This window comes from Rhinatrema bivittatum, chromosome 4 (genome assembly GCF_901001135.1).
Source record: "Rhinatrema bivittatum chromosome 4, aRhiBiv1.1, whole genome shotgun sequence".
Taxonomy (NCBI): Eukaryota; Metazoa; Chordata; class Amphibia; order Gymnophiona; family Rhinatrematidae; genus Rhinatrema; species Rhinatrema bivittatum.
The window spans coordinates 105,096,331-105,123,192 of record NC_042618.1 but is presented as its reverse complement, the minus strand read 5'-3'; the positions used below and the strand labels follow the sequence as shown (position 1 = coordinate 105,123,192).

Below are 26,862 nucleotides of genomic sequence, written 5' to 3'. Positions count from 1 at the left end.
CTATCCGCACCTTTCATCACCTAGTTCGTGGCAAGGTAGTTATGATCCACACGGACAATCCAAGTGGCCATGTTCTACATCAGCAAAGAAGGAGGTTCCGGGTCCTTGAGCCTATGCCGAGAGGCCGTGGCAATACTGGAGTGGGCGGAGAAGCGATCAATCTTCCTGCAAGCCACGTACCTACCTGGTGTGGCCAACACAGGGAAGACAAACTCAGCAGAATTTTCCACATCCACGAATGGGCTCTTCACCAAGAGGTAACAGACAGTCTCTTCCAGGTGTAGGGGATGCCTACATGGACCTCTTCGCGGCAGCAGTCAACAGAAAGGTGAACAACTTCTGTTCCGTTTTCCCCAGCAGGGAAAGATTTGCTCCAGATGCGTTTGTCATTCCGTGGAAAGAGGGTCTATTTTATGCTTATCCTCCAATTCCTCTACTGTCAAGGACGATTCAGAAGTGCATGGAGGATATTGGGGACCTCATTCTCATCGCCCCGGCATGGCCCAGGCAACCCTGGTACACATACCTAGTACGACTCTCTGTGGCATCTCCCCTCCTTCTCCCGGACAGGGAGGACCTTATGACCCAGGATGATGGATCCCTTCTCCATTCCATGCAGACCTCCATACACCTCACTGCCTGGAAGTTGAAAGGGTGGTATTGAGCCACTGGCAAATCCCAAGGGAAATACAGGAGGTCCTTGTGTCGTCATGAAAGCTGTCTACCAGGAAAAACGATCAGAACAAATGGACTAGGTACAGAACCTGGTGCAGGCGGTGGGACATTGACCCCTTTTCCTGCTCACCTCAGTTGCTATTGCAATATCTTCACTCGCTTTTTCAATCTGGACTAGCGACGACGTCCCTGTGAGTCCATCTAAGTGCAATTGTGGCCTGTCACCCGTACTATGGCCTGCCAGTCTCGCACCATCCTTTGGTTGCATGTTTCATGAGCGGACCTCTTAGGTTGCGTTCTCCGGTGGCTAAGCCCCCGGTGCCGTGGGACCTCAATCTAATCTTGGAACACCTTATGCTACCCCTGTTTGAACCTCTGCAAAGTTGCCACATAAAGTACCTTACATGGAAAGTGCTTTTTCTGGTAGCAGTAACCTCTGCCAGACGGGTTATTGCGTTACAGGCCTTAGTTCACTATTCCCCCTTCTTGCAATTTCACCCTGACAAAGTGATGCTAAGGCCGCATCCCGCTTTCTTGTCAAAGGTAGTTTCTGTGTTCCACCACAACCAGACTATAACCCTGCTGATGTTTTTTCCAGAAGCCACATGCCAATGAAAGAGAGAAGTTGCTCCACACACTAGACTGCAAACGTGCAGTGGCTTACTACAAGCATCATAAGAACATGCCATACTGGGTCAGACCAAAGGTCCATCAAGCCCAGCATCCTGTTTCCAACAGTGGCCATAAGAACCTGGCAAGTACCCAAAAACTAAGTCTATTCCATGTTACCGTTGCTAGTAATAGCAGTGGTTATTTTCTAAGTCAACTTAATTAATAGCAGGTAATGGACTTCTCCTCCACACAATCGGACAAGAGAGTTTCACAGTTATTCATATCTTTCAACCCGTAGCCAAATGACCTTATCTAACTGGATATCGCAGTGCATAGTTTTCTTCTACTCCCTGCGGTCAGAAGCCCTCGCAGGGAATCCAAAGGGCCATTAAGTGAGGGCGTTAGCTGCTTCGGTGGCCCTTCTTCAGGATGTTCCACTACTGGACATTTATTTATTTAAAAATGTTTATATAACACTTTACAATATAAAAATTAATCAGAACTGTTTACATACAGTACATACATAAAATAAAAAAAACCCAGAGCAATATAGTATAAAAACTAAATAACAAAAACAACAATGGAAGGACAAAACTAATAAAAACTAAAATTAATATCCATTTGCAGAGTTGCCACTTAGTCTTTATTGCATACCTTCACATCACATTTCTGCCTAGATCAATAGGCTTCTTCAGATGCAGCTCTGGGCAAAGCAGTACTTCACTCCTTTTCCAAACTTTAAGGCTATCCACACTATGAAACTTGAACAGCCGAACTCGCGTGCACATAGCCAATGGCATTTTCAGACTGCAACTTCCGCTCTGCATTATTAGCTGGGGACTCCCAGACAGCATGGCTAAATCAGCCTGCTTATCTACAGGAAAAAAGCAAGTTTGCTTACCGTAAATGGTGTTTTCCATAAATAGCAGGATGAATTAGCCATGCTGACCTGCCCGCCTCCCTGGACAGCCTGACTAACACCACTTTTTATGGTATCGGCTTTGTTATGGACTGAGAGGAAGATGGTGCCGTGCGGGAAAGACTGAACAGCCCCGCAGCTGCACAGAGCAAAGCTCTGTGATCCTTGTGAGGCCGCCCCTTAGTGGACGTTCTAGACAGCATGGCTAATTCATCCTGCTATCTATGGAAAACACAGTTTATGGTAAGCAAACTTGCTTTTTCAATTGAAACATAAAATATGAAGATGGATGAGGAAGTAACACCCTTCTAGTTTGCCCAGTTTTGCTTTCTTTTGCAGTAGCATAAACTACAGTTAGTCTGACTTTCCCTTCGACCCTTGATGGGTAATGGCACCATGGTGTGGAGACTAAAAGGGAATGTGTGTTTTGGTATCATATGACTTGGTCAGAAATCTCCATCTCTCTGCTAAGGGATCCTCCACTGGCACTTAATTGCCCTAAGAAAACAGGTCTTTTGTAGGTTCTCTGACTGCATTTGGAAAACAGGTCACTTCATGGCTGCTTTGTTGACTTTTATCTGTATTGTTTAGCATTATTGTGATTCTTGTCTCATACTTACAAGTTTCTCAAAAATTGTAACTGTGGAAAGATCTCATTTATTTCATGGACTCAGTGCCATTCACCTGATTAATAGATCATCCACACCTCTTCGAAGTTTCTTTTTCTTCTCCGCTTTCTACTTTTTTCTAAGTGTTGAGGATTAGGCAATCATAACGCTACCTTGGTGCCTATAACTTTTTTTCTTGTCAGAATACCACAGAGGTTTACCATTGCTTTCTGCAACCCCACAGCACCAGGTGTTCCTAGTGATCCCCTTTTCAGGTACTAGCCAGGCCAAGATCTAACACATTTGGGCTCTCGTAGGCAAGTGTTGCTGTGGCCTCTTAGAGGCAGAAGTATTAAATGTAGTCTGCATAGTGGTTAGATTACAGTAATCAAAGCATGGTGTGATTACACTAATCAAAGCATTAGAGGACATGAGCATGTTTAGATTTTATATATTTAGTATCTGCAAGTTATATTTTGCTGTACCTCAGTAATAGATTTTTTTCAGCACTCAATTCTTTAGACAGAGGTATATATGAGAGAGCTATGATCCTTCCTGGTGCCACTTTTTCCTCTTTGCTCTCTCTAAAAGAAAAGAATGCATCACGCAGATGATAGATTGTTCTACCCTGTACGTACCAGGATCAGTCCAGATGGTGGGTTATGTCCCCCGTCCAGCAGATGGAGTCAGAGTCTGGACTTATCCATGGTACTACAGGAACGAAAATTAGCAGGTAAGGAATAATTTTCTTTTCTCCTTGAACCAGCCGTATTTCTCAGCCAGGTCTGCCTCTGTCAGAGTAGTCCAGTCTTCTGCAGGGGAGTTTTGTTAATACAGGTATAGTTTCCTTGGAGAAAGCTACCTCAGTCCATGTGGAGCCAGGAGTCTGTCTATTACTCGGAAGAGGACAGTCATGCAGAACTGATCAGCACAAATCCTGTGAAACAAAGCTGAAACTCGATAAGCATAGCAGAAAAAGGAGCCCATGCTTTGTGCACACTTTGCTTTCTGTCATCACCCTTGGATTGCGACAGCTCCTTCGATAGGGCCAGTGGAAAAAATGCCTCATCTGGACAGCCAAATGTGGTGTTTCTGCACTATCCTGAAGCATCAGGGGCTCTGCAAGAGAGATTACTTGATTTACTGAATGTAGCTTGTACCGTGGCAGAGTGCAAAATTGCTATATTTTATCACCTAAGGCTAGCTTTTGGACAAGCATTGTTCATGGAAAACTTACCCCGTGACAGGCAAAATTGCTAAATACAATTTTGATAAATGCATGTATATTGTGTAGAGCTACAGCAAATTAGAAAAAAGAAGATTGGTGACAACATTCTGACTTTTGACAATAGCTGAGGTGCCCAATTTTTCAGCATTAAAGGCAAGCATTAGACATCACTAGAGATGGCACAACATAATGTAGAATCAGGACCTAAATCCTGTCATTTACCTGGATATTTTTCTATGGATGAAAGTTATCTGATCGTGGTCCTAGATTACAGTCAGAACTTGTTGAAGTTGGGGGAAAAATGACACATTCCTTGTGAAGAGAAAGGTCTGTTTCTTCTACATGAGGTTTACTTAGCAGGATTTTCCATTTGTGGTCAAACGTTAACAGCAGCAGCCAATGTCCAGATGATATCTGAATAAGGCTCAGATTCTGCAGACCAGAATCAGGCCTAGGTCTTGGTAACAGCATTAAAAGATACAGGAAAGGCTGGTGAAGCTAGGCAGAGATAGATGTTGACCTTTAATGAGGCAATAGGTAACCTATCTGCAGCAATGTGCCCAGTTTATTATCCAGGCAAGAGCTAGTATCTCCAATCTGGAGCAGTGAGATGTGTCTCCACTGCAGCTTCTCATTCTACTCTCTGATGCCACCTTCCTAATTTGTGTTTGTTATATTGGGCATGCAATTCCTCCCAGCCTAGCCTTCTGCTGTTATATAATGTTCACGCCTGTGGATGTGACCTTGGCTGCTGGGAAGCAGTTTTTCCATCGCTGCTGCGTGTTATGGCTGTGAATATTTAATGCAGCAATTGATGAAATTCAGAGCTGGTGGTTTCTTCGAGGACTCACATGCTTCATGGCTTAGAGGGGTTTACTTCAATAAGGGCAAGCAGGAAATGGCGAAGATCAAAAGGGCTTCAATGAAAGAGCGCCACAAACAAAGGCGCAGCTTAATAAAAGTGCCGATGAAGAACGGCGAACCTCATAACAGCGATGAGATTAAAGGCCCGAGCTAATAAAGATGGTGATGAATATGGGCGCCTCTAATGGTGAATAACGGCGAATTTTGGAGTAAGTTAACTAAATCGCTAGCATATCTTTGCGGTGCCCTTTAAAAAGGAAAGGGGGGGAAAAAACAAAAAAAACATGCTAAAGTCAAGTCACTTAAAAACACCTTATGGCGTAGCGCTTTCACCAAATACCTTATAGGTAAAGACCTAGTGAACAACACAAGAAATCAGTACACATGGAATGATAAACTTAATTAGCGCTCAAAAGCTGTAGAAAAAGTGAGTTGAGACTGGATTTAGAAATAGAGACTGGTCGGTCATTCTGGAGGGGAGGGTGCAGCAGTAGAGACAGATGTGCCTTTACCTATGACTGGGACATGAACTAGGTCAGAGAGGCGATGAGCATTAGATGAGAGGAGGCATCGGAAACAGTAGCGAGAAGAAAAAGTCTGCAAACTAGGCATGTGTCTTGCTGTGTGTAACAAATAAAGTATTGATTAAAGAACAAGGCTTCCAAGATGTAAATGGGGGAAAACATATTTTATAAATGTGCCCAATTAATAAAGCAAGGTCAAGCAGGTAATTGGTGATTTGTCAGCAATTCAGCGTTGGGTTGGTTTTTTTTTTTTTTTTACCATTAAATTTCCTAATCCTAAACCTATTTTATTTTCTTCAGTACAATACTATTCTTGCCCTCTCTATCTTTCTTTATATTGTTTTGTTTTGTTTTTTTTTCCCTTTGGACTTTAAGAATTCTTACTGATGCACTGGGGAAATGAGGACAGGGGAAAGGCTGTTTCCTGTACGTACCCGGATCAGTCCAGACAGTGGGTTGAGCCTCCTTTCCAGCAGGTGGAGACAGACTAAAACTTGAAGGATGCCCTATATCAGGACAGAGCCTATCCTCTAACCCTTCAGTATTCGTCTGTCTCCAGCAGGTGTAGCATCTCCCCTTCGGTTCTCTGCTGTAGGCTAGTCAGCCTTTTCTTCTGTCTTTTGTAGGCTCAAGCAAGTATTTCTTTTGGTTCTTGCTTGTTTTAAAAAAAAAAAAAAAAAAAAAAAAAAAAGGAAAGTTTGCCTTTTTTAGTGATTTTTTCCTTTTTCTGTATGGGAGACGGCTCCGTCTCCCAGCTCTTGCTCGGCTCAGGGGGGCTTTGCCCCTTTTGCACCGCATAGCCTGAGTCCGTGGACGCTTCCAGGTGTGGGGTCCGAGTCTCTCTGGGTCTCGTTCCCCCCCATCTGGCTGCCGAGAGGGTTTTTGAACCCGCTGCTGCGCTCAGTAAAAAAAAAAAAAAAAGTTTTAAACTTTAAATAAGTTGTAGGTACTCACCTACCTCTAACTTATTTGCAGCAGTTGACCAGCATTTTTTCCTTTTTCTGGTCAGAGCAGGCCTTGAACCGGCAGCCAGCAAGCAGGAGGCAGCAGGTTTCCCTCCTGCTCTCTCCTGCTGTGCAGGCTGTCAATCAAAGCTTTTTTCTGCTTTTTTTTTCTTCAGCCGCGGCTCGGCTATGTCCCGGCAGGCAGCCTGCCTCTCTTGTGGCCTGCCCTCATCGCGTTTTTCGCGGCAGGGACTCTGCACTGCTTGCCTGCCGGGTGGGGAAGGTCCCTCCTCGGCAGGACAAGCAAATCTAGCCCGGGGCTCCACTTCTCCCGACATGGCCAGGCCTTTCCTGGGTCGGCAAAGCCCGGGAACGGCGGCCATGTTGGATTTTTCATCGGGGCCGATTTCAGAGCTCCCTGGGGCTGGGGGGCCAGATTTTTTTGATTTGGCCCCCGCGGGTCCCCAGGAGGGGGGTCCTGACCCCCCTCCCCCCCCCCCCCTTCCCTTTTTCGGCGGATTTCGTCCTCCTCATGCATAAATCTTATTTAGCTAGCTTGCATGAGCAGGACGAAAGCCTCCCCCGCCAAAAATCCCTCGCTCAGCGCCGTTGACCGCTGGACCGGCTGCGGAGCCCCAGGGGTCAGTTTGGGTGCGGGTGGTCCCGGGGGTGCCCCCTTCCTCCCTCAGGTGTCTCCCGGGCCCTCGGACCCCGCCGCTTCCCTGGATTCGGTGGATGCCCCCCCCTTAGAGGGAGATGACCCCAGAGCCCTCTGTTTATTTCGTAAGGAGTAATTGGAGCCCCTCCTTCCCTTTGTTCTGCAGGAGCTGGGTCTGGAAAGTTCTTCCGTGGATAATCTCATGGCCTCGCTGCCCAAGGATATGAATCCGGCCCTGGGGGGGCTCTGGGCTTCGGCCTCGGCCTTTCCCTTCCACCCCATGCTCAAGCTCTTAATCCTGCGGGAATGGGAGGCCCCTGAGGGTGCACTCCGGGTGGGGCGTGCAATGGATAAGCTCTATCCCCTCCCGGAGGAAGGTTTGGAGCTGCTGCTATAACCCTCTGGATTCTTATGTCTCTGCGGTGGCCAAACATACCACGATTCTGGTGGAAGGTTCCACGGCTCTGAAGGATCCACAGGATCGTAAGTTAGAGGCTGACTTGAAACGCATCTTCGACGTTTTGGCCCTCGGGGTTCGGGCGTCTTGCTGTAGCAGCCTCATGATGCAGGCAGGCCTTCAGTGGGTCCAACAGTTACTCTGCGCCCGGGATCTTCCGCCAGCAGAGGCAGAGCAAGCCGAACGTCTGGAGGCCGTAACCGCCTATGTATTGGACGCCCTCTATGATCTGGTCCATGTGCAGGCGAAGGCGATGGTTTCGGCGGTGGCTGCCCGGAGGCTCCTTTGGCTACGCCATTGGTTGGCTGATCAGTCGTCGAAGACTTGGCTGTGCACGCTGCCCTTCAAAAGTAAGATGCTCTTTGGAGAGGATCTCGAGAAGCTTATGGATTCCCTGGCTGATAACAAGGTCCATAAGCTTCCAGAGAACTGTCCTAAGTCTTCCCAGTCCTTCGCGCCCTCCCGCTCTCGTTTCAGGGGCCAGCGTTGCTTTGCTCGTCGGGGGCGGGGTGGTTCTGCGAGGGGTTCTTCTCGTGCTCAGTCCTGGTCGCAGTCCTTTCGTGGCAGGTGGCCCTTTCGTGAGACCACTAAACCTGCCACGCAATGAAGTTCAGCTGACGCCTTACCTTGGCGGACGCCTCTCCCTGTTCTTCAAGGAATGGATCAAAATCACATCGGATCAGTGGGTCCTCAACATTATCAAAGATGGGTACGCTTTCGAGATTGTCAGGGAACTACCGGATCTCTTTCTTTTCTCGCCTTGCGGACGGGCCAAGAGGGACGCGGTGGTGCAGACTCTCTCCAAACTTCTGGATCTGGGGGCAGTGGTCCCAGTTCCGGAAAGGGAGATTGGCGCCGGCCAGTATTCTATTTACTTCACCGTGCCCATAAAGGACGGGTCCTTCCGCCCAATCCTGGACCTCAAGAGGGTCAATCGGGCCCTCAAGATCTCCCACTTCCGCATGGAAACCCTGCGTGCGGTCATTGCGGCGGTCCGTCCCGGAGAGTTCCTTGCTTCCCTCGATCTCGCAGAAGCGTACTTCCATATTCCCATCCACTGCGACTACCAGAAATATCTCCCATTCCACATCCTAAATCAGGGCTTCCAGTTTCGAGCTCTCCCCTTCGGCCTTGCGACCGCTCCCCGCACTTTCACAAAGGTCATGGTAGTGGTAGCGGCGGCTCTGCGCTGGGAGGGGATTCTCGTCCACCCCTATCTGGACGATTGACTCATCAGGGCCAAGTCGGCATCTTCCTGCCAACGGGCGGTGGATCGTGTCCTGGAGCTCCTTGCCTCCCTCGGGTGGTTAGTGAACTTTTCCAGGAGCAAGCTTCAACCCTCTCAGGAGTTGGAATTCCTGGGGGCCCACTTCGACACCCGAGTAGGCAAGGTTTTCTTACCACGGGTGCGAGCCCTCAAGCTGATCGATCAGGTCCAGAATCTGATTGCGCTACCTTCCCCGACAGCCTGGGATTATCTACAAGTCTTGGGATCCATGGCTTCCACCCTCGACCTCGTCCCCTGGGCTTTTGCTCATATGCGTTCGTTGCAGAAAGCTTTGCTATCCCGTTGGCAGCCAGTGTCGGAGCAGTTTCACATAGTCCTTCTGTTCTTGGACTCTACTGTCGACGCATTACAGTGGTGGCTGTCTCTTCCTCATCTTCTCCAAGGGATGCCTCTTCGAGATCCACAGTGGACAATAGTGACCACGGACGCCAGCCTGTTGGGCTGGGGTGCGGTCTGCCTTTCTCAATCCACCCAGGGAACCTGGTCGCAGACTCAGTCTCGCTGGCACATCAATCAACTGGAAACCTTGGCGGTATGCCTGGCTCTTCAGGTGTTCCTTCCCCTGATCCGCAGCAAGGCGGTAAGAGTCCTGTCCGACAACTCCACCACAGTGTCCTACATCAATCGCCAAGGGGGCACTCATAGTCCCATGGTAGCCTTAGAAGCCAGCCGTCTCCTCTCTTGGGCGGAGCGACACCTACAGTGCCTTGCAGCCTCTCACATCGCGGGCAAGGAAAATGTTCACGCCAACTTCCTCAGCCGTCAGTCGCTCGATCCGGGAGAGTGGGAGCTCTCGGATGCGGCCATGGCTCTGATAGTGGACAGGTGGGGTCCTCCTCACCTCGACCTCATGGCGACTCTGTGCAATGCCAAGGCCAATCGGTTCTTTAGCCGCTGGAGGGAGCACGGTGCAGAGGGCGTGGATGCTCTGGCTCTACCTTGGCCAGCGGACGTCCTTCTGTACGTGTTTCCCCCGTGGCCACTGGTGGGGAAAGTTCTCAGGAGAATCGAACTCCACCAGGGACCGGTGATTCTCGTCGCTCCCGAGTGGCCGCGAAGACCGTGGTTCGTGGATCTCATCAATCTAGAGGTGGACGGGCCCCTGCGCCTCGGTCACCTTCCTCGTCTCCTCCGGCAGGGGCCTGTATTTTTCAACCAGGCCGATCGCTTCTGTCTAGCAGCCTGGCTTTTGAACGGCGTCATCTGAGGCATAAGGGTTATAAGGAGGAGGTCATCTCCACCCTGCTGCGAGCCCGAAAGCAGTCGACTTCTCTGGCCTATGTGCGCATCTGGAAAGTTTTTGAGTCCGTGTGTGCAGAGTCGGGTGTTCCGGCACGCTCCTCCTCGATTCCTCTGGTTCTTTCTTTTCTTCAGAAGGGTCTTTCTAAGGGCCTCTCCTTCAGTTCTCTACGCATTCAAGTCTCTGCGCTCGGCTCTCTCTTGGGTCAGGTGGACGGTCATTCCTTAGCTGCTCACCCAGACGTGATTCGTTTCCTGAGGGGTGTTAGGCACCTTCGCCCCCCCTCTCGTGCCATGTGTCTGTCGTGGAGTCTCACCCTAGTCCTTCGTGCTCTCTGTGCGGCTCCCTTTGAGCCTCTTCGCCACGCTACACTCAAGGATCTAACACTCAAAACTGTCTTTCTGGTCTCTATCTCCTCCGCTCGCCGGATTTCCGAGCTCCAGGTGCTGTCCTGTCGGGAGCCCTTCTTGCGTTTTTCTGATTCCGGGGTCTCTCTCAGGACGGTTCCTTCCTTTTTGCCTAAGGTTGTCTCCGCCTTCCATGTCAACCTGTCGGTAGAACTACCCGCGTTCTCTCCAGAGGAGATTGTGGGTTCGGCTGGTGGCGACCTTCGTCTGCTAGATGTCAAACGAGTCTTGCTTCGCTATCTCCAGGTCACCAATGACTTCCGCATATCGGACCATCTCTTCGTCCTTTGGAGTGGTCCCAACTGGGGTAAACAGGCTTCTAAGACCACGATTGCGCGGTGGTTGAAAGAAGCCATTTCCTCGGCATATCTTTGTCAAGATCGTCCGCTTCCTGAGGGTCTGAAGGCCTATTCTCTACGTTCTCAGGCTACTTCGTGGGCGGAGAGTCAATCTGTCTCCCCGCAGGAGATTTGCAGGGCTGCCACTTTGGACGTCTCTGCACAATTTTGCTCGGCACTACCGTCTAGGTGTGCACGCTCCGGTTTTCGGTTCCTTTGGGTGGCAAGTGCTTCGAACAGGACTGTCTCGGTCCCACCCAGTTTAGGGAAGCTTTGGTACATCCCACTGTCTGAACTGATCCGGGTATGTACAAGAAAGGAAAATTAGTTCTTACCTGTTAATTTTCGTTCCTGTAGTACCACGGATCAGTCCAGACGCCCTTCCCTGTCTGTCGTCTGTCCTCTCGAAGCTTGTTTTCTTGCAGGTTCGCAGATTTTCATATTTCACTTTGTGCAAGATTACTGAGCAATTACACTGGAAGCCTTGGTCGTTTTTTATACCAAGTTTCTGCAAGAGCTTATAGGTATACCATGTTTCTACATTATTTTATAGTTGCTCCTTTGAGCTTTATGGTTACTTGCTTGATCCTATTCTTGGGTTTCTTGTTTTCTGCTTTGACAAATGTTATACTGAAGGGTTAGATGATAGGCTCTGTCCTGATATAGGGCATCCTTCAAGTTTTAGTCTGCCTCTACCTGCTGGAAAGGAGGCTCAACCCACTGTCTGGACTGATCCGTGGTACTACAGGAACGAAAATTAACAGGTAAGAACTAATTTTCCTTTCCTGAATTCTGGCAGCACCAAACAGAAACAAAAAAAAAACAGGGGTGGTGTTCTCTAAGGAGAGCTTTCTAGATGTGATGGTCAACTGTTCGATCAATACTCACAGGCAAACATCTGAAAATGTGAGTTACTGTATTCTCATATGGCCCAAAATAAAGAAAAGTTAATAAGAAACGTTGTTTGCAGTTTGTTTCTGCTTCTCCAGAATTCTGCAGAATTGCTCTGGAGCATTTCTCGGGTGCAGAAGTAATTGTGCCAAACATAGGTTTGACTATGTCGCTTTCTTTTTCGTTGGGTTTTTTTTCCACTTAAGTGTTTTCATGTTTCCTTACTCTGATAAAGAATTTGCAGAACTCTTCCTCTGCCTTCTTTCAATCAAACCAAGGTATTGCTTAAAAAAAAAAAAAAAAAAAGTTTTTTTGGTACTCTGGCAGACTAGAAAGCTCCATCAGTCACAGCACGGTTCAATTAGGAAGTTAAGACGTGATCCTTTTTTTGCCAAGGTGCTGGCTTTCAAATAATATCAGTATAATTGCCTGCTCCCTGTTGCAATAATTCGCTGATATTCACCATTACTGCCTTTATTAGCACCGGCCTTTAATCTCATCGCCGTTATGAGGTTTGCCGTTCTTCATCGTCGCTTTTATTAAGCTGCGCCTTTGTTTGTGGTGATCTTTTATTGAAGCCCTTTTGATCTTCGCCCTTTCCTGCTCGCCCTTATCGGAGGATACCATTTAGAGGAGGATAGAAATGGAGAAAGCATTTTGTCTGCTTTGTACTTAACTCCCCTCTAACCTCCCCACCCTATCCTACCTCTAACAGTCTCTCAGGACAGTTGCTCTTCTCATTTTCAGAATAGAGATCAGTCTTGTAAGCAAGATAGTTTTACCTATGTCAGCACTTGTTTTTTCTTCATATTGGATGAAGTCTTGCTTAAAGCTACAGTATTTTAAAATATGTTGACAGTTCTCGCACTAATTGTCATCTTATTTAGAAGCATAGGGTAAAAGGATAATTTGCTGTTGTGGTAGTGGGTCCTATGGAATATTCAAGTTTTTGTTCTCTGAGGGTAGGGCAAGGACATCTCTGGCTTAATTTCTTATTAAGGTGATTTCTACCTTTTCAGATAGAACACCACATGACCAGGAGATACCAGGCCACAAACAGTCTAGTTCTCTTTCCTGGGATATGAAGTTATTACAGTTGGGTAAAGTCTTGAGGTGGAGAATCTAGGTATTTCTGTTTGTACAAAGGACAATCCTGCAGTCTCTTGAAGAGTAGTGTCTTTTGTCATGGTCTATCCACAGATGTAACACAAGGGCCTTGTCATCTCATTGTATGCAACGTGCATGTCTGTGTATCAGTGGAAACCAAAGGGCATTCCTGTAGTATCATGTCATTAATTTTTTTTCTTCATAGATTATGAGCTAGAAGGCAACATTTTTTTTCTTGGTAGAGCTAATTTAATGTATCTCTTTATTTCTTTAAAGAATCTGGTGTTCACTAGCTATTCTAAAGCGATTGCTGGCCACTTGGACCTTGCCATACACCGAAAGAAAATTGCTCCCTGCAGAGTGCGATGTAGCCAGGTCACAGAGCTGCCATCCTTCCTGACTGTCGCCATCCCAAAGGTAAGTGCCAGTGCATGTGGGAAGTAGTATTACTCTGGATGAGGATGCCATCAGAAATTCAGATAGCAATGATGAGATTTTGAAAACTTACATTAGGTGATGAATAAGATACATAAAGGTGCTTGAGGCAGAAGTCTGCTTTCTGTGCATTGTCAGTAATAGGGTTTGAAAAATCTGTTTTTCTGTTTGGAAGATAGTGGTGTCTTTGACCTTCATATTGGGATCTAGGAGGAATAGGTGGCAGTGTCTTTGACACTGATTGGAGCCCTGGAGGACAGCAAGAGGGCTATGGTGTTGGCTAGAGGAGGCAGAGGAACAAGAGAGAACAGATTACACTTGGATAAGGTGGGGGAGATGCACTTGTCAGAGAAGAAATACTTACTATGTACTTTTGCCACCCTCTTTCTCTTTAACCTTCCACTTCCAACAAAAAAATATTTGAAGAGAGGTGGCACCCACAAGTACTACATAGTAAGAAAGTCCTGAAGGAAATTTTCAAACCCTGGTCAGCGGCACCTTAAATTGAGTGATACTTTTCTGGTTTCTTTTATGGTCCTGGAATTTATGATCTTAAGATGGAGCTGCCTTCAAATTTATAACCTCAGTAGTCTGGAAAGGGCAGATTAGGTCTTTTGCAATTTGAAAGTGGCACTAAGCCTAGCATCTTTCTTTATGCTTTGGGCTGCCTGGCTGCCCTGTCCACTTTTCTCAGCATAGCTTCTTTCATGCTTTTCAAACTAGAGTTCCTCTTCATCCAGGCAAGCCAGTCTACACCAGTAGGTTGTGCACTCCAACCAGCAGGTGGAGACGGAGAACAAAGATTTGCAGACGTCACCCTCATAGCTCTGCTCAGACACCAGTCAGTCAGTTTTTCTTCGTCTCCAGCAGATGGTGGACATGCATCCGTGCTTGTGGATCTTTGCTTGCCTGGATTGAACAGGCTGGTTTGACCTCCTGTGATGAAAGCAGTAGCTCCCTCCCTCAGCTGAGTGTCTGAGAACCAATATCAAGAGACAAACAAAAAATAAAGGACAGGAGTGAGGTGAAGGCTTCAGCCCTAGCCCTCTACCGGGCAGCAGAAGAGATCCAGTAGGGTAAGGAGGCCTTGGGCTCAGCCATGCTGCATAATCCTCTTCTCTGTCTGGCTCTGCTTTCTTCCCTCTACTCTCTTCCTGCCTTTTTCTTATTTTGCCAGTTTTGTTTGGGGGGAAAAAAAAAGGCAAGCGCATCAAGCAGTACTGGGAGCGGATGCCAGCGCAATCTTTTGCAGGCTGGGCAGCAGATGGCTGCGATCGCAACCATGCCGAGCTGTGCGATTCAGGAGGGCTGCAGAGCTAATTTTAGAACCATTTTGATTAGCAGGTACTGCTGAGGCACTCAATGGAATGCATTTGCTCATCGGGGGAAGCAGCACAGAAAGAAGCTTCGCATCTGCTCAGCATCCATATGAGGATCCTTAATCCCAGAATGTCCTTCAATGTGTATCAAAAGTGGATGTTTTTACAGGGGAGTTTGTCCCTGCAGGGACCTCAAAAGCTCCCACTTTACAGGCAGAGGTTGTGGCAGCGACTCATACCAAAGCGGCTAAGGAGTCTTCCCCGCCCCCTCTCCTGCCAATCCCTTCAGGAGTGGGCTCCAAGAGGGTTTTGCCTACCCTGGGGATGGATCTTTCTGCCATCTCTTGGATGGAATTTTTTAAGGGACTCCAGGCCTTCTGTCAGGGGCAAGAAGCTCCCTGGGAAGAGGCTAGGGATTGCCTGCTTCAGAAGTCTCCCTCCTTAGAACCTAGAAAGTGTTCCAGTTTGTCCTTATCTCCTTCCAGGAAGAAGAAGAAAAGGAGGCAGACGGAGGGAGAAGAAGGTGGTGAGGACAGGGTTCCTTCAGGAGACTCAGATGGGGAGTCTGATTCTTCAGGGGAGGAGATCCCGAAGGTCCATTATTGGAAGAGGGGGAGATTCCCCGAGATGTTGAGCCTCACAGAACTAATCTGCAGCTTTTTCACAGGTCGAGATGTCTGGTTTAACTTTATAGACCTTGAAAGCCCTTGGGTGTGAGAAGATCTTGCCAGCAGCGGCCAAAGATCCGAAGTTGAACCCTGTAATGATCAACTTGCGCAAGGCATCCTGTTTTTTTCCTTTGCACGAGGCCGTCCAGAAGCTGATAGATTTGGAATGAAGCGCACCTGAGGCTAATTTTAAAGGAGGTCATTCTTTAGCGGGATTGTATCCTATGGACCCTAAAGCGAGGGAGCAACTCTGGTTTACTAAGGTGGACGCATTAGTCTGTGCTGTAATGAAGCAGACCACCATTCCAGTGGAATGAGTTGTGGCTTTAAAAAAAAAATGCTCACGATCAAAAGATTGAGGCTATTTTGATGCAGGTCTTTGAAGTGATGGCCATGAATTTCCAAATCTCTGCTTGCTGTTTTATGGTGGCTAGGGCCAGGTTAGAGTTAGCCCAGGAAGCTCTGAGAGAGCTGCCTTCCTGGTGGATGCTGGCTATGATTTGGCACGCACAGCGGCTCAAGGAGTGTTTGCAGCTCGATGGCTCCTGTGGCTACAGAACTGGTTTGCTGATACAATTTCAAAATCAGACCTTGCAAAGTTACCTTGTAAGGGGCGTTTATTGTTTGGGGAGGAGTTAAAGAAGATGATGGATCAATGGGGGGAGTCAAAATTTCCTCAGTTGCTGGAGGATAAGAAATCAACTCCTCAGTTTTTTCAAGCCAAGGGCAATTTCAGAGCTCTCAGCATCTTCGTTCCTCCAGAGGTTCAAGTCAGAGGTCTCAAACATTTGGGAGATCTCAGTCCTTTCGACCAAGGAAGTCAGGCCAAAGCGGAGCCTCCGGCTCCAGAACCCTGTGTTCCTCCCAATGAAGTTTTGGGGGTCCATCCTCCAATGCAAGAGATAGGTAGGCACCTGTCTCAATTTTATCGGAGGTGAAACCACATCACTTCTGACCAGTGGGTTTTAGAAGTGATGCATGTCGGATATGCTTTGGAACTTATCCATCCTCTTTCAGTTGCTTTTATGGTTTCCCCCTGCAACTCTATAGAAAAGTCAGCGGTCCAGTGCATGCTGCAATGGTTACTCGCCCTAAAGGATCAGGAGGGCAAAGGGTGCTATTCCATTCACTTCGTGGTTCCCAAGAAAGAGGGCTTGTTTCGACCTATTCTGGATTTCAAGGGGGTCAGTCGGACACTCCAGGTTACTCATTTTCAGATGGAAACGTTAAGATCAGTGATCATGGCAGTGAAGAGGGGAGAATTCTTCACTTTTCTGGACCTATCAGAAGCTTACCTTCAATTTCCAATTCGCATGCAGCATCAGCGATATCTGCACTTTGCTAAGTTAGGTCAGCACTACCAGTTCCAAGTGTTGCCCTTCGGTTTGGCCAAGGCACCCAGGACTTTTTCCAAGGTAGCTGCAGCTATCAGAAAGGAGGACATTATAGTTCATCCATACTTGGATGATTGGCTAATCAGAGGTGAGTGGTGACCACGAGGGTGGTTCATTTATTGCAGCACCTGGGGTGGATAGTGAACTTAGCAAAGAGCAAACTGCATCTATCTCAGGTCCTGGAGTATCTGGGCGTCCAGTTCAACACAGTGCAAGACAATGTGTTCCTCCCGGAGTCTCACATTTAGAAGATCTGGGATCAGGTCTGGGCCCTGCATGCGGCAATCATCCCGTCAGTCTGGTCATATCTGCAGATGTTGGGATCTATGGCCATGACGATAGAGGTTTCACCTTGGGCACATGCTCATATGCTCTGCAGCAGTCTCTCCTTTCTCGATGAAATCCCCAGTCTTAGGAGTACAGTGTGATGCTGGCCTTGCCGCTAGAGGGGAGGCGGAAGTTTCTCTGGTGGTTGAGAAGGGAGCATCTAGAAAGATATGGATTTGGAGACTCCTGCCTGGTTGGTGGTCACCATGGATGCAAGTCTCCAGGACTGGGGAGCAAATTCTCAGGAGTTGGTGGCGCAAGGGCAGTGGACTCCCGAAGAGTTGACTTGGTCCATCAATCAACTGGAGGCACAGGCGATTCGACTTACCTTCCTTTAGTTTGCGGACTGGTTAGAAGGAAAGGCGGCGAATGTTATGTCATACATCGCAACTACGGAGGCATACATAAATGACCAAGCAGGGACTCAAAGGTGACAAGTCTTTCTAGTAATGGATATCTTTCTGCGTGAGTGGAACTTCATTTACAGGCAAAGTCAGCCTCCCATATAGCAGGAGTAGAAACCATGCAGGTGGATTATCTCATTCGTCACGAGTTGGATCCGGGAGAATGGAAACTGGCTCCCAAAGTGTTTCTTCTTATCATGTATCACTGGGGATATCCTTTCCTGGATCTAATGGTGACTCACTAGAATGCAAAAGTGGAGAGATTTTACAGTTTGACAAGGGATATTCAAGCTGTCGGAGTGGACATCTTAGTCCAGGCATGGTCACAAGGGAAGTTACTCTATGCATTTCCGTCGTGGCCCACAATTGGCAGACTGTTGCAGAAAATATCACGACATCTAGGCATGGTGCTTCTGGTGGCCCTGGATTGGCCGCACAGGCCATGGTACACAATCTGTGTCATCTCCTGATGGGGGACCCTTGGCAACTCCCTCTTCTTGGAGGGTTGTTAAGGTTGGGCCCAGTTTTTCACGACAGTCCAAGTCAGTTTTGTCTTACAGTTTGGCCCTTGAGAGGTCCTTAGCTCTTAAAGCGAGGAACTTAGGGGCAATGGTGGAAACGCTTTTGAAAGTGAGAACGTTTTCCACTTCCTTGGTATATATTCGTGTTGGGTGGGTGTTTGAGCATTAGTGTCAGAATCACACTTCTTTGCCCGCTTTGGCACCTGTTAATCTTGGAAATTTTACAAGAAGGTCTGAGTAAGGAATTAGCCTTGAACACGCTGAAAGTGCAGGTTGCTGATTGCAGTTGAGACCACTATCTTCTCACCCAAAGGTATTTAGATTCTTGAAGGGAGTAAAACACCTTAGCCCTCCCTTGCGTTTCCTGGTACCCTTGTGGGATTTGAATCTGGTTATCTCCTTTCTGGCGAGTCCGACCTTTTGTCCTCTCTGGGGTATTTCTTTGCAGTTAATGACTCTGAAGACAGTGTTTTTGGTTGCTATTTGTTCTGCGAGGCGGATTTCAGAATTGCAAGCTTTGTCGTGCAGAGATCTTTTTTTATGTTTCAAACTTTTTATTGAGTTTTCTTTTTCAAGCATAGTAACATAATAGCTGACACAGGTGTGTTCTGCACAGAGTCAACTATAGAATAGCAGGTACAATAAATCGAACATAACATTTGAAACCCACCCCCCCTACGACTCCCCTCCCCTGCATCCACCAGAAATCGTAGTTAACAAAGGTGTCTTCCGCTTAGATATACAATAATCATTCAGTATCGGACTTCTTGTCCTTGCTGGGAGGGACTGCAAATAGTTATCCCAAGCCAACAGGTTCTACGTCGCTTCAGCAGATCCAGAGTTTCCATATATTTTTCATTGATACACATAGCATGTATCTGGTTCCACAGATGCATCAGACTGGAGAGGTCTTCCCCAATCCAACACTACAGAATCGTTCGCTTAGCCCAGGGGTCGGGAACCCATGGCTCGCGAGCCAGATATGGCTCTTTTGAGGGCTGCATCTGGCTCGCAGACAAGTGTCGCCATACTTCGCGGTTCCCCGCTGACCCAGCTGCTCCCCGGTCCTCCGCCGCCCGGGCTTAAAATGCTGTCAGCCCGGGCGAAACGCGGCAGGACAGCTGGAGTCAGCGGCACCGGCGTGCTCTCTTCTCCTCCCCCCCCCCCCCCCCCCCGCGGCCCGGAAGAGGAAGTGGAGAGCATCGGGTGCCTGCGCGGGAAGAAGAGACCACACTAGCGTGGTCTCTTCTTCCGCGCAGGCACCCGATGCTCACCACTTCCTCTTCCGGGCCGCAGGGGGGAGGAGAAGAGAGCACGCCGACTGGAGTCATCCGGGTGCCTGCGCGGGAGTCATCGGGTGTCAGCTGGGTGCCAGCGCTGGAGTCATCGGGTGCCTGCGCGGGTCTTCCCGCGCAGGCACCCGATGCTCTCCACTTCCTCTTCCGGGCCGCGGGAAGAAGAGAGCACGCCGGTGCTCTCTTCTTCCCGCGGCCCGGAAGAGGAAGTGGAGAGCATCGGGTGCCTGCGCGGGAAGACCCGCGCAGGCACGCTAGTGTCCGGGAAGAAGACTGCAGCGCGGCTCGGAGGAAAATGAAAATCTTCAACTGTGGCCGATGGGACTCCGCCTTCGCCTCCGCGAGGGCTGAAAATGAAGGAGGTTAGCGTTGGGAGGTGGCTGCTGCTACCGCGAGTTCCCGGGGGGGGAAGGGGGAGAGAGAGAGTGAATGAGCGAGCAAGCATGTTTGTTTGAGATCCTGTGTGTGTGAGTGAGAGATTGCATGTATGTGAATGATTGAGAGCCTGTATATGTGAAAGAGAGTATGTCTGTGATTGAGATCCTGCCTGTGAGAGAGAGAGCATGAATGTAAGTTTACCATTGGGAACCTGTATGTGTAAGTTTGTAATTGAAAACCTGTTTGTTTGAAAGAGTATGTGTGTATGATAGAGATCCTTTGTGTGTGAGAGAGATCATGTGTATGTATGATTAAGAGCCTGTGTGTATAAGTAAGAGAGAGATCATGTGTGTCTGTGTCTGATTGACAGCTGGTTTAGGTGATGGAGCATGTGAGTATGTGATTGAGAGCCTGTGTTTAAATGAGAGAGAGAGACCATGTGTGTCTGTGTGATTGAGAGCTGATTTAGGTGAGGGAGCATGTGAGTATGTGATTGAGAGCCTGTGTTTAAATGAGAGAGAGAGACCATGTGTGTCTGTGTGTGATTGAGAGCTGATTTAGGTGAGGGAGCATGTGAGTATGTGATTGAGAGCCTGTGTGTAAATGAGAGAAAGAGAGGACATGTTTGTAAGCATGTGAATGAGAGTCTGTGTGTGAGAGAAAAAGACAGCATGTATTTATGTGATTGAAAGCCTGTGTGTGTGTAAGCGTGAAAAGATAGACAGCATGTGTGTAAATGTGTAATTAAGAGCCTATATAAGTGAGAGAGAAAAAACATTTGTATATGTGAGTGACTGAGAGCATGTGTGTATAGGTGTGTCATTGAGAGCCAGTGTGAGAGAGAGCGCTGGTATGTGACTGAGAGAGGAGAAAGTTCCAAGCAAACCACCCCACCTCCTGCTAATTCAGAACAATCTCAGGACACCTGGATATCAAACGTTCCCAGGTATGCAGAGCAAAAAAATTTTTGTATCCTTATTATTTTTCATTACTGGATCTTTGTGTCTGCTATTTTGAAATATTTTGTTGGTATCTGGAAATGTTTTATATGAGTTTTTAATTATTGGATATTCCACTCATCAGCTGTTTCGAAATATGTTCTTTTTGTTAGTACAGTTTTACTGCTGATGATTTTATATTTCTTGATTTGTTTTATAAGGATGTGTGATGTTTCTTTTTTCCTTTGTTACACTGCATACAGAGACTCTGGCTTGTTGCAGTTTCCAATTCAGTTTTTGTCTGCATGCTTCTTGTTATGCGTTTTGGTCTCTTTATTCTATCTTAGGTGAGGGACAGCACGTGATTCAGGTGAGGTTTTCTGCTGGCGTGTAGTTTCTGTGTAGGACTCTATAGCAGCCTGACTTGGTCCGTTTTCCTAATAGGAGATGTATTGGTGTCTTAAGGCCTGGTGTAATATTTTCAGAGACTTATTGTACTTTAAAAGTGTGATCTTACATAAAATGCACACATTTACTTGTATTTAGTTTTAAACATATTGTATGGCTCTCATGGAATTACATTTTAAAATATGTGGCGTTTATGGCTCTCTCAGCCAAAAAGGTTCCTGACCCCTGGCTTAGCCAATATGAGCACTTTCCATATCCATAACCACACAAACCTGCGACCAGGCACAATTCTACTTAATTGGTCAAAGAGAAGCACCTTGGCATTCAGAGGGACAGTTAGTCCGGTCACTCTGTGAATGTAGGAAATAAAGAGCTTTCCAAAAGGCTTGGATTTTAGGGCATACCCAAAACTGATGTCCCAGCGATCCAGCACTTCTCTACATTTAGGACAAAGATATGTGAGGGCTCTACCCATTAAATACGCCTGCTTTTTTGAGTAGTGATACCGTATCAGGAATTTTTTATTGAATTTCCCGAAGGGCAATATTGGTAGTAATGGATTTGATTCGCCCAATACAGTACTCATATTGGACCAATGAGAGATCCACGTCTAGCTCTGCACACCACTTACTCACTATTGTAGCATGATCTAGGTTGGTTTTGAGCTTATATAGAGCTGTGTGAAAACAAGAAATAGTGTCACGAGGGATCTTCTATGTCGAAGATTTTTGAAAGCACCCCTTTCTGGGCAGACCCCCAGTCTTTCACAGGCAAGGACTGAATGTAATAACGTGTTTGTAGCTAAGCAAAGAAATCTTTACTGTGCACCCCAAACTCCTCTTATATTGCAGCAAAAGAACGAATAGTACCATCTTTTTCTAGAAACTGGGCGATCTATCTTACCCCTCTTTTAGACCATTGATCAAACACCCTTTGGGTTAAACCTGGCTCAATTGCCTAGTAAAGGTAAAAACTGAGGGGTATGCCAATCTAGGTTCGACATGCAACAGAGCTGCCTCCATGCATGGCGTATTGAGGATAACAAGGGGCTATGTTGCAATTGCGTGGCTAAGATTGTGAGCTTAGAATGAAGAGAACAACCAAGATCACCGGGGGTAAAAAGCAAGCCCTCTATGGACAAAGGAGTGTAGAATTGCGTGCCTAGTAACCAGTCTGCCACATGCCGCAGGTTGCAGGCAACATTGTATAGTTTAAGGTCCGCTAATCCTAGCCCTCCATGCTCCCAATTGCACATAAGCCTGTAAAGTATTGTCCTAGGTTTGCCCACTTTCCACAAATAAGTGCACACCAGTTTTTCTAACGTTCGAACATCCTTACGTATTAGGTGGCAAGGGATAGTCTGAAACATATACAACCATTTGGGCAAAATAATCATCTGAAATAGATTCACCCTCCCAGCCAGCGACAGTGGGAAATCCTGCCAGCTGCTCAACAGTTTTTCATTTTGGTAGAGTCTCTGAATATTTACTTGGCTCAGTTGATTTAAATCTCTAAGAAGAACAATACCCAAGTAAACAAAAGAATCTTGCACCCAGCACATTGGGAACTCTCCCTCCCAAGTTGTTTTCACTATATCGTCTGTGGGCAGCGCTTCACACTTAGGTAAATTTAGTTTCAAACCTGCAAGTTCACCATAACATGTAAATTCCTGTAAGGCTGCCTAGAGAGAAGGAACAGGATGTATAATATGCAGTAGAATGTCATCAGCAAACATTGCTAATTTAAATGTACATGTTGGGTAATCATGAAGCGGAACTCCTTTTATCTGAGGGTTATGGCGTATATGCTGCATAAGGGGCTCCTAAGGCTAGAATAAATAAAAGGAGAGAAAGGGGGCACGCCTGCCTTGTACCCCTGCCCAAAGCGATGTCTGTGGACTGAAACCCATTGACCCTTATAAAGGCACGCAGATCAGCATAAGAGCGCTCGTAGGATTTGAATTTTTTTCCAATTTCTCCCCTCCCCTCTCTCCCCTCTCTCCCCTTTCCCCACTTCACTTCATTTCAATTCCACACAAACCATTTTCCAAAACAGAGTACTTTTTATTCTCTGAGCATTCTTCAAATAATTACCGTGCAAATACGTTATACTAATTTATGCAAATTACTTATCTATTTATGTTATACCAGTTTTTACTTTAAATGTTTAACCAAAGTTTTTGATGTTTATCTGTTGCTGTTCTGTGTTCCATGTAAAGGATATGCCTTCTCAGTGGCCCTCTATTCTGTTATATGTAAACCGGTACGATGGGTAAACGGCTATCGGTATATAAAAATGTTAAAATAAATAAATAAATAACCACAAATCCCATAGGCCTGGAGAGCTTGAAACCTAAAACCCCAGTCTAAGCGGTCAAATGCCTTTTCTGCATGTAGGCTTAACAAGAGGGATGGCGCTTGCATTCACTGACATCGCTCAATGGAAGCTAAAATTCTACAGATATTCTTTACCGCATATCGACCACTCACAAAGCCTACATCCTCTTCTCCCAGGAGAGTAGGCACTATCCCTGATAACCTCTTTGCCATAAGCCTTGCCAATAGTTTAATATCAAAATTTATTAATGAGATTGGCCGGTAGGAAGCTGGATCCTGTGGGTCTTTTCCCGGCTTAGGGAGCACAACAATGGCTGCACGATTCGGTGTGAGCAGGAATTGACCTAGCTCGCTTAATGTTGTATACATTTTAACCAAAGGAGCCCCAACCTTATCACTTAATAGTTTGTAAAATTCTGATGGCAAAACATCTAGCCCAGGAGACTTCATCAAAGAGGCCTCTTTTATACCAGCTAGGATCTCATGCACCTAGACGGGATGATTTAATAGGGTAAGTTGTGCCTCAGACATGCAGGTACTCTTGGATTGCTGTCGGGCACCTCTCTTCTGCTGTATATAGGGTTTGATAATAAATGCGAAAAATTTCCGTGATTTCTTTCCCAGAATTAACTAAATTGCCCCCGGGTTTTCACAGTCGTGACATATTTCGCACTGGCCTAGTGCTTAGTTAACAGAGCCAAAGAACTGCCCGCTTTGTTCCCATGCTGGTAAAACTTGCACTTATAGTACACGAGGGATTTCTTAGCCCGCTGGTGCAATAATTCATTTAAAGCTACTTGCATTGCCCAATATTGTGCCTTGGTATGTTGGTCAAGGATGCCTCTCAAATTGCTGTCTGTCCTTGGATAATTGTAGTTCTAAGTTTAGAATAGCGGCCGTGGTCGCTCTCCATTTGGCTGACACATGAGATTATATCTCCCCACAAGACCGCCTTTGTGGTTTCCCAAAAGAGCACTGGGGTTCCTCTATGCCCCTCATTGATCACTGCAAATTCTTCCCATTTTTTCCTAATATAATCCCTAAAGGCTAGGTCTGTATAGAGATATCTGGGGAATTGCCACATGATTCACATGCCCATGGGGCGATATCCCTCTAGGTTGACCCATACTTGGGGCATGGTCCGATATCATGGGTTGTCCTATCTCTGCTGCAGAAGTTTTGGCAAAGGTCGCAGGGTCCAATAGTATATAATCAAGTCTCAAGTGACTGTCATGAGCCCTAGAGGTATGGGTATGTTCCCTAAAAAGTGGGTGCAGTAAGCGCCAGACATCAACTACATTAAGATTATTGCATAGGTAGCCCAGTCCTTTTCTTCTGTCTTGCGACCTAGACCCTCTAGTACTAGAACGATCAAGGGTGGAATCCAATACGCAGTTTAAATCACCCCCCAAGATTAATGCGGAGGAGCTGTAGGGCATAGCAACTGAGCTAGGTTTTTGAAAAATTGCGGGCTGTAAACATTAGGGGTGTATATAGTGCACAGTGTCAGGGGCCTTCCATATAAACTGCCCTCCACTAGCAAGTATCTTCCCTCCTGGTACGCAATTATCTTAGAGTCTTGAAAAGGGACTGCCTTGCCTATCAGTATCGCCACTCCAGCCTTGCGCATGCCTGATGGGGCAGCATATACCTTCTCTATCCATTGGTGGCACAGCTTCTGGTGCTCATGGGCATCTAAATATGTTTCCTGTAACATTACTATGTGTGCTTTCCAGCTTTGTAACGCCTGGAGAATTTTATAGTGTTTTACCACTGACCCAGTTCCTCCCAAGTTCCACATCACACATCGCACTGGTTTAGCCGTAATTGTAGCCCCCTGGGAGTAGAATGGCTTGTTCAGGATCATATTTCACACTTACATAACCGGGGCCTCCCAGCCTAAACCCCCAGCCCTTTATGTTCAGCGGGATAGACCATACATTGAGCCACATATGACGCAGTAAGAAAATTCCAGTAAACGCAGTTGTTCCCTCTATCCACCCCTTCCCCCAACATACCTTCCCCTGGGCGTGCTCGGGTGTGCCCAGTTGTTTTCAGCCCCAAGCGATGCACTCTATCTGTAAAGCTGTCAGTTCCTCCTCTAGGCCGCATGTTTTAGGGAGCCATTGCTTCAACACAGTGCACACGTCTTTCTCTAGGATTGTTTCTGGGAGACCTAGCAGGCGTATATTAGCAATTTTCAAGGTCTTCGAGCTTGGCATCAGCTTTCCCCAGTGAAGTTTTGATCGCCTCTAGTTCGACCTCCATTGCTTGAAGCTGGTCTTTCGCTGAGCCAATCCTGGGCTCTGTTTCCGTCAGGCGCCGAGTGTTATCTTGGAGCAGCGAGTGTAACTCATCAAAGCGAGCAAGAATTTTGCTCATTTTGTCCTCCATGGCTGTAAGTATTACCGCGGCTAGATCTCCCGAGTCAGTCACTACCGATGCGGGGGACTGCTGCTGCTCTCCGCCATCTTGCCGCCTGGCGTCTTAGGCCACTTTTTCCACAGCGTTTTTGAAGTCATCTGGGACCTTCCAAACATCGCCTCTTCACTGTCTAGGCTGTTAAACTCTCACCGAATCTGAGTTGGAGTTTGCTGTAATCGGGTCACGAAAGAGGCAATAATATAAGAAATGGGGAGTGGGGCCCCGGCGCAATAAGAGAACACAGCGCTCGCTCTCACCACATCACGTGACCTCCCCAGAGATCTTTTTTTGATTATCACTTCAGATGAGGTGCAGATTTGGATGGAACCTGCTTTTCTTCTGAAGGTGGTTTGGAGTTTCACTTAAACCAGTTGGTTGTGTTATCATCCATGGATATGGATGATGAGGAATACAGGAAATTACAGCCGCTGGACATGCGGTGGCACTTATTGAGTTATAGGAGGTTACGAACGAGTTTCAAAAATCAGATAGGCTTTTTGTTCTTCACCGGGGTGGGGGGGTGAAGAAGGGGGCAGACAGATTCTCAGGTCATGGTGGCTCGTTGGATTAAGGAGGTAGTGTTAGCAGCCTATGTGGATTCCGGGAAGCCTCTTCTGAGACAAGTCAGAATGCATTCACCCGGGCATTTGCTTTCTCTGGCAGAGATTTGTAGAGCTGCGACATGATCTTCTTTGCATAAGTTTGCCAAGTATTGCCAACTGGCGGCGCGGGAGGATTCTGCCTTTGCTAGGGCAGTGCTGCTTGGGCCTCAGGCAGCCTCCTGCCCTTTGGGGGAGTAGCTTTGGTACATCCCACTGGTATGGACTGGAAGGTGAAATTTCTTCTTACCTGATAATTTCCTTTTTTCGAAGTAAAGCAAGCCAGTCCACTTTCCTGCCTGGGACCGCCTTGAAATGTTAGACTTTCTTCTGTATTACTGGATCCTTGTTCAGAAAGGAATGAGGTTCCAGAATCTTTCATGCAGCTGCACTTGCTCAAATTCAGTAAGTGAGTTCCATTCTTCTAAGATACTCTGATTATCCCAAGGGACTACTGTTAGCGGAGCTGAGTTCAGTGTTTCCTTTGTTATTTAAAAAAAAAAAAATTAAAAGAAAATAGAATCCACAAGGTTAAGTTGAATAATGTTTGTAGCAAGCGACATTATTGTTAATGTTTAGTGGTTAGTGTCCACTCTTTGCTTTTGAGAAATATTGGGTGGCTGGTGACTGAGCAGAACTGTATGAGGGTGATGTCA

General features: G+C 47.0%; 1 protein-coding gene across 7 annotated transcripts in view; it reads left to right on the top strand.

Annotated features, from left to right (window-relative positions):
- The window catches only part of INO80 (INO80 complex ATPase subunit), a 435,009-nt gene that overhangs the window by 228,981 nt on the left and 179,166 nt on the right, over positions 1-26,862 (top strand). For all 7 annotated transcript variants that reach the window (XM_029598597.1, XM_029598598.1, XM_029598600.1 and 4 more), the window contains one exon: positions 13,037-13,177. In XM_029598597.1, the coding sequence (XP_029454457.1) occupies positions 13,037-13,177 (141 nt within the window). The remainder of the gene's footprint in view (positions 1-13,036; positions 13,178-26,862) is intronic.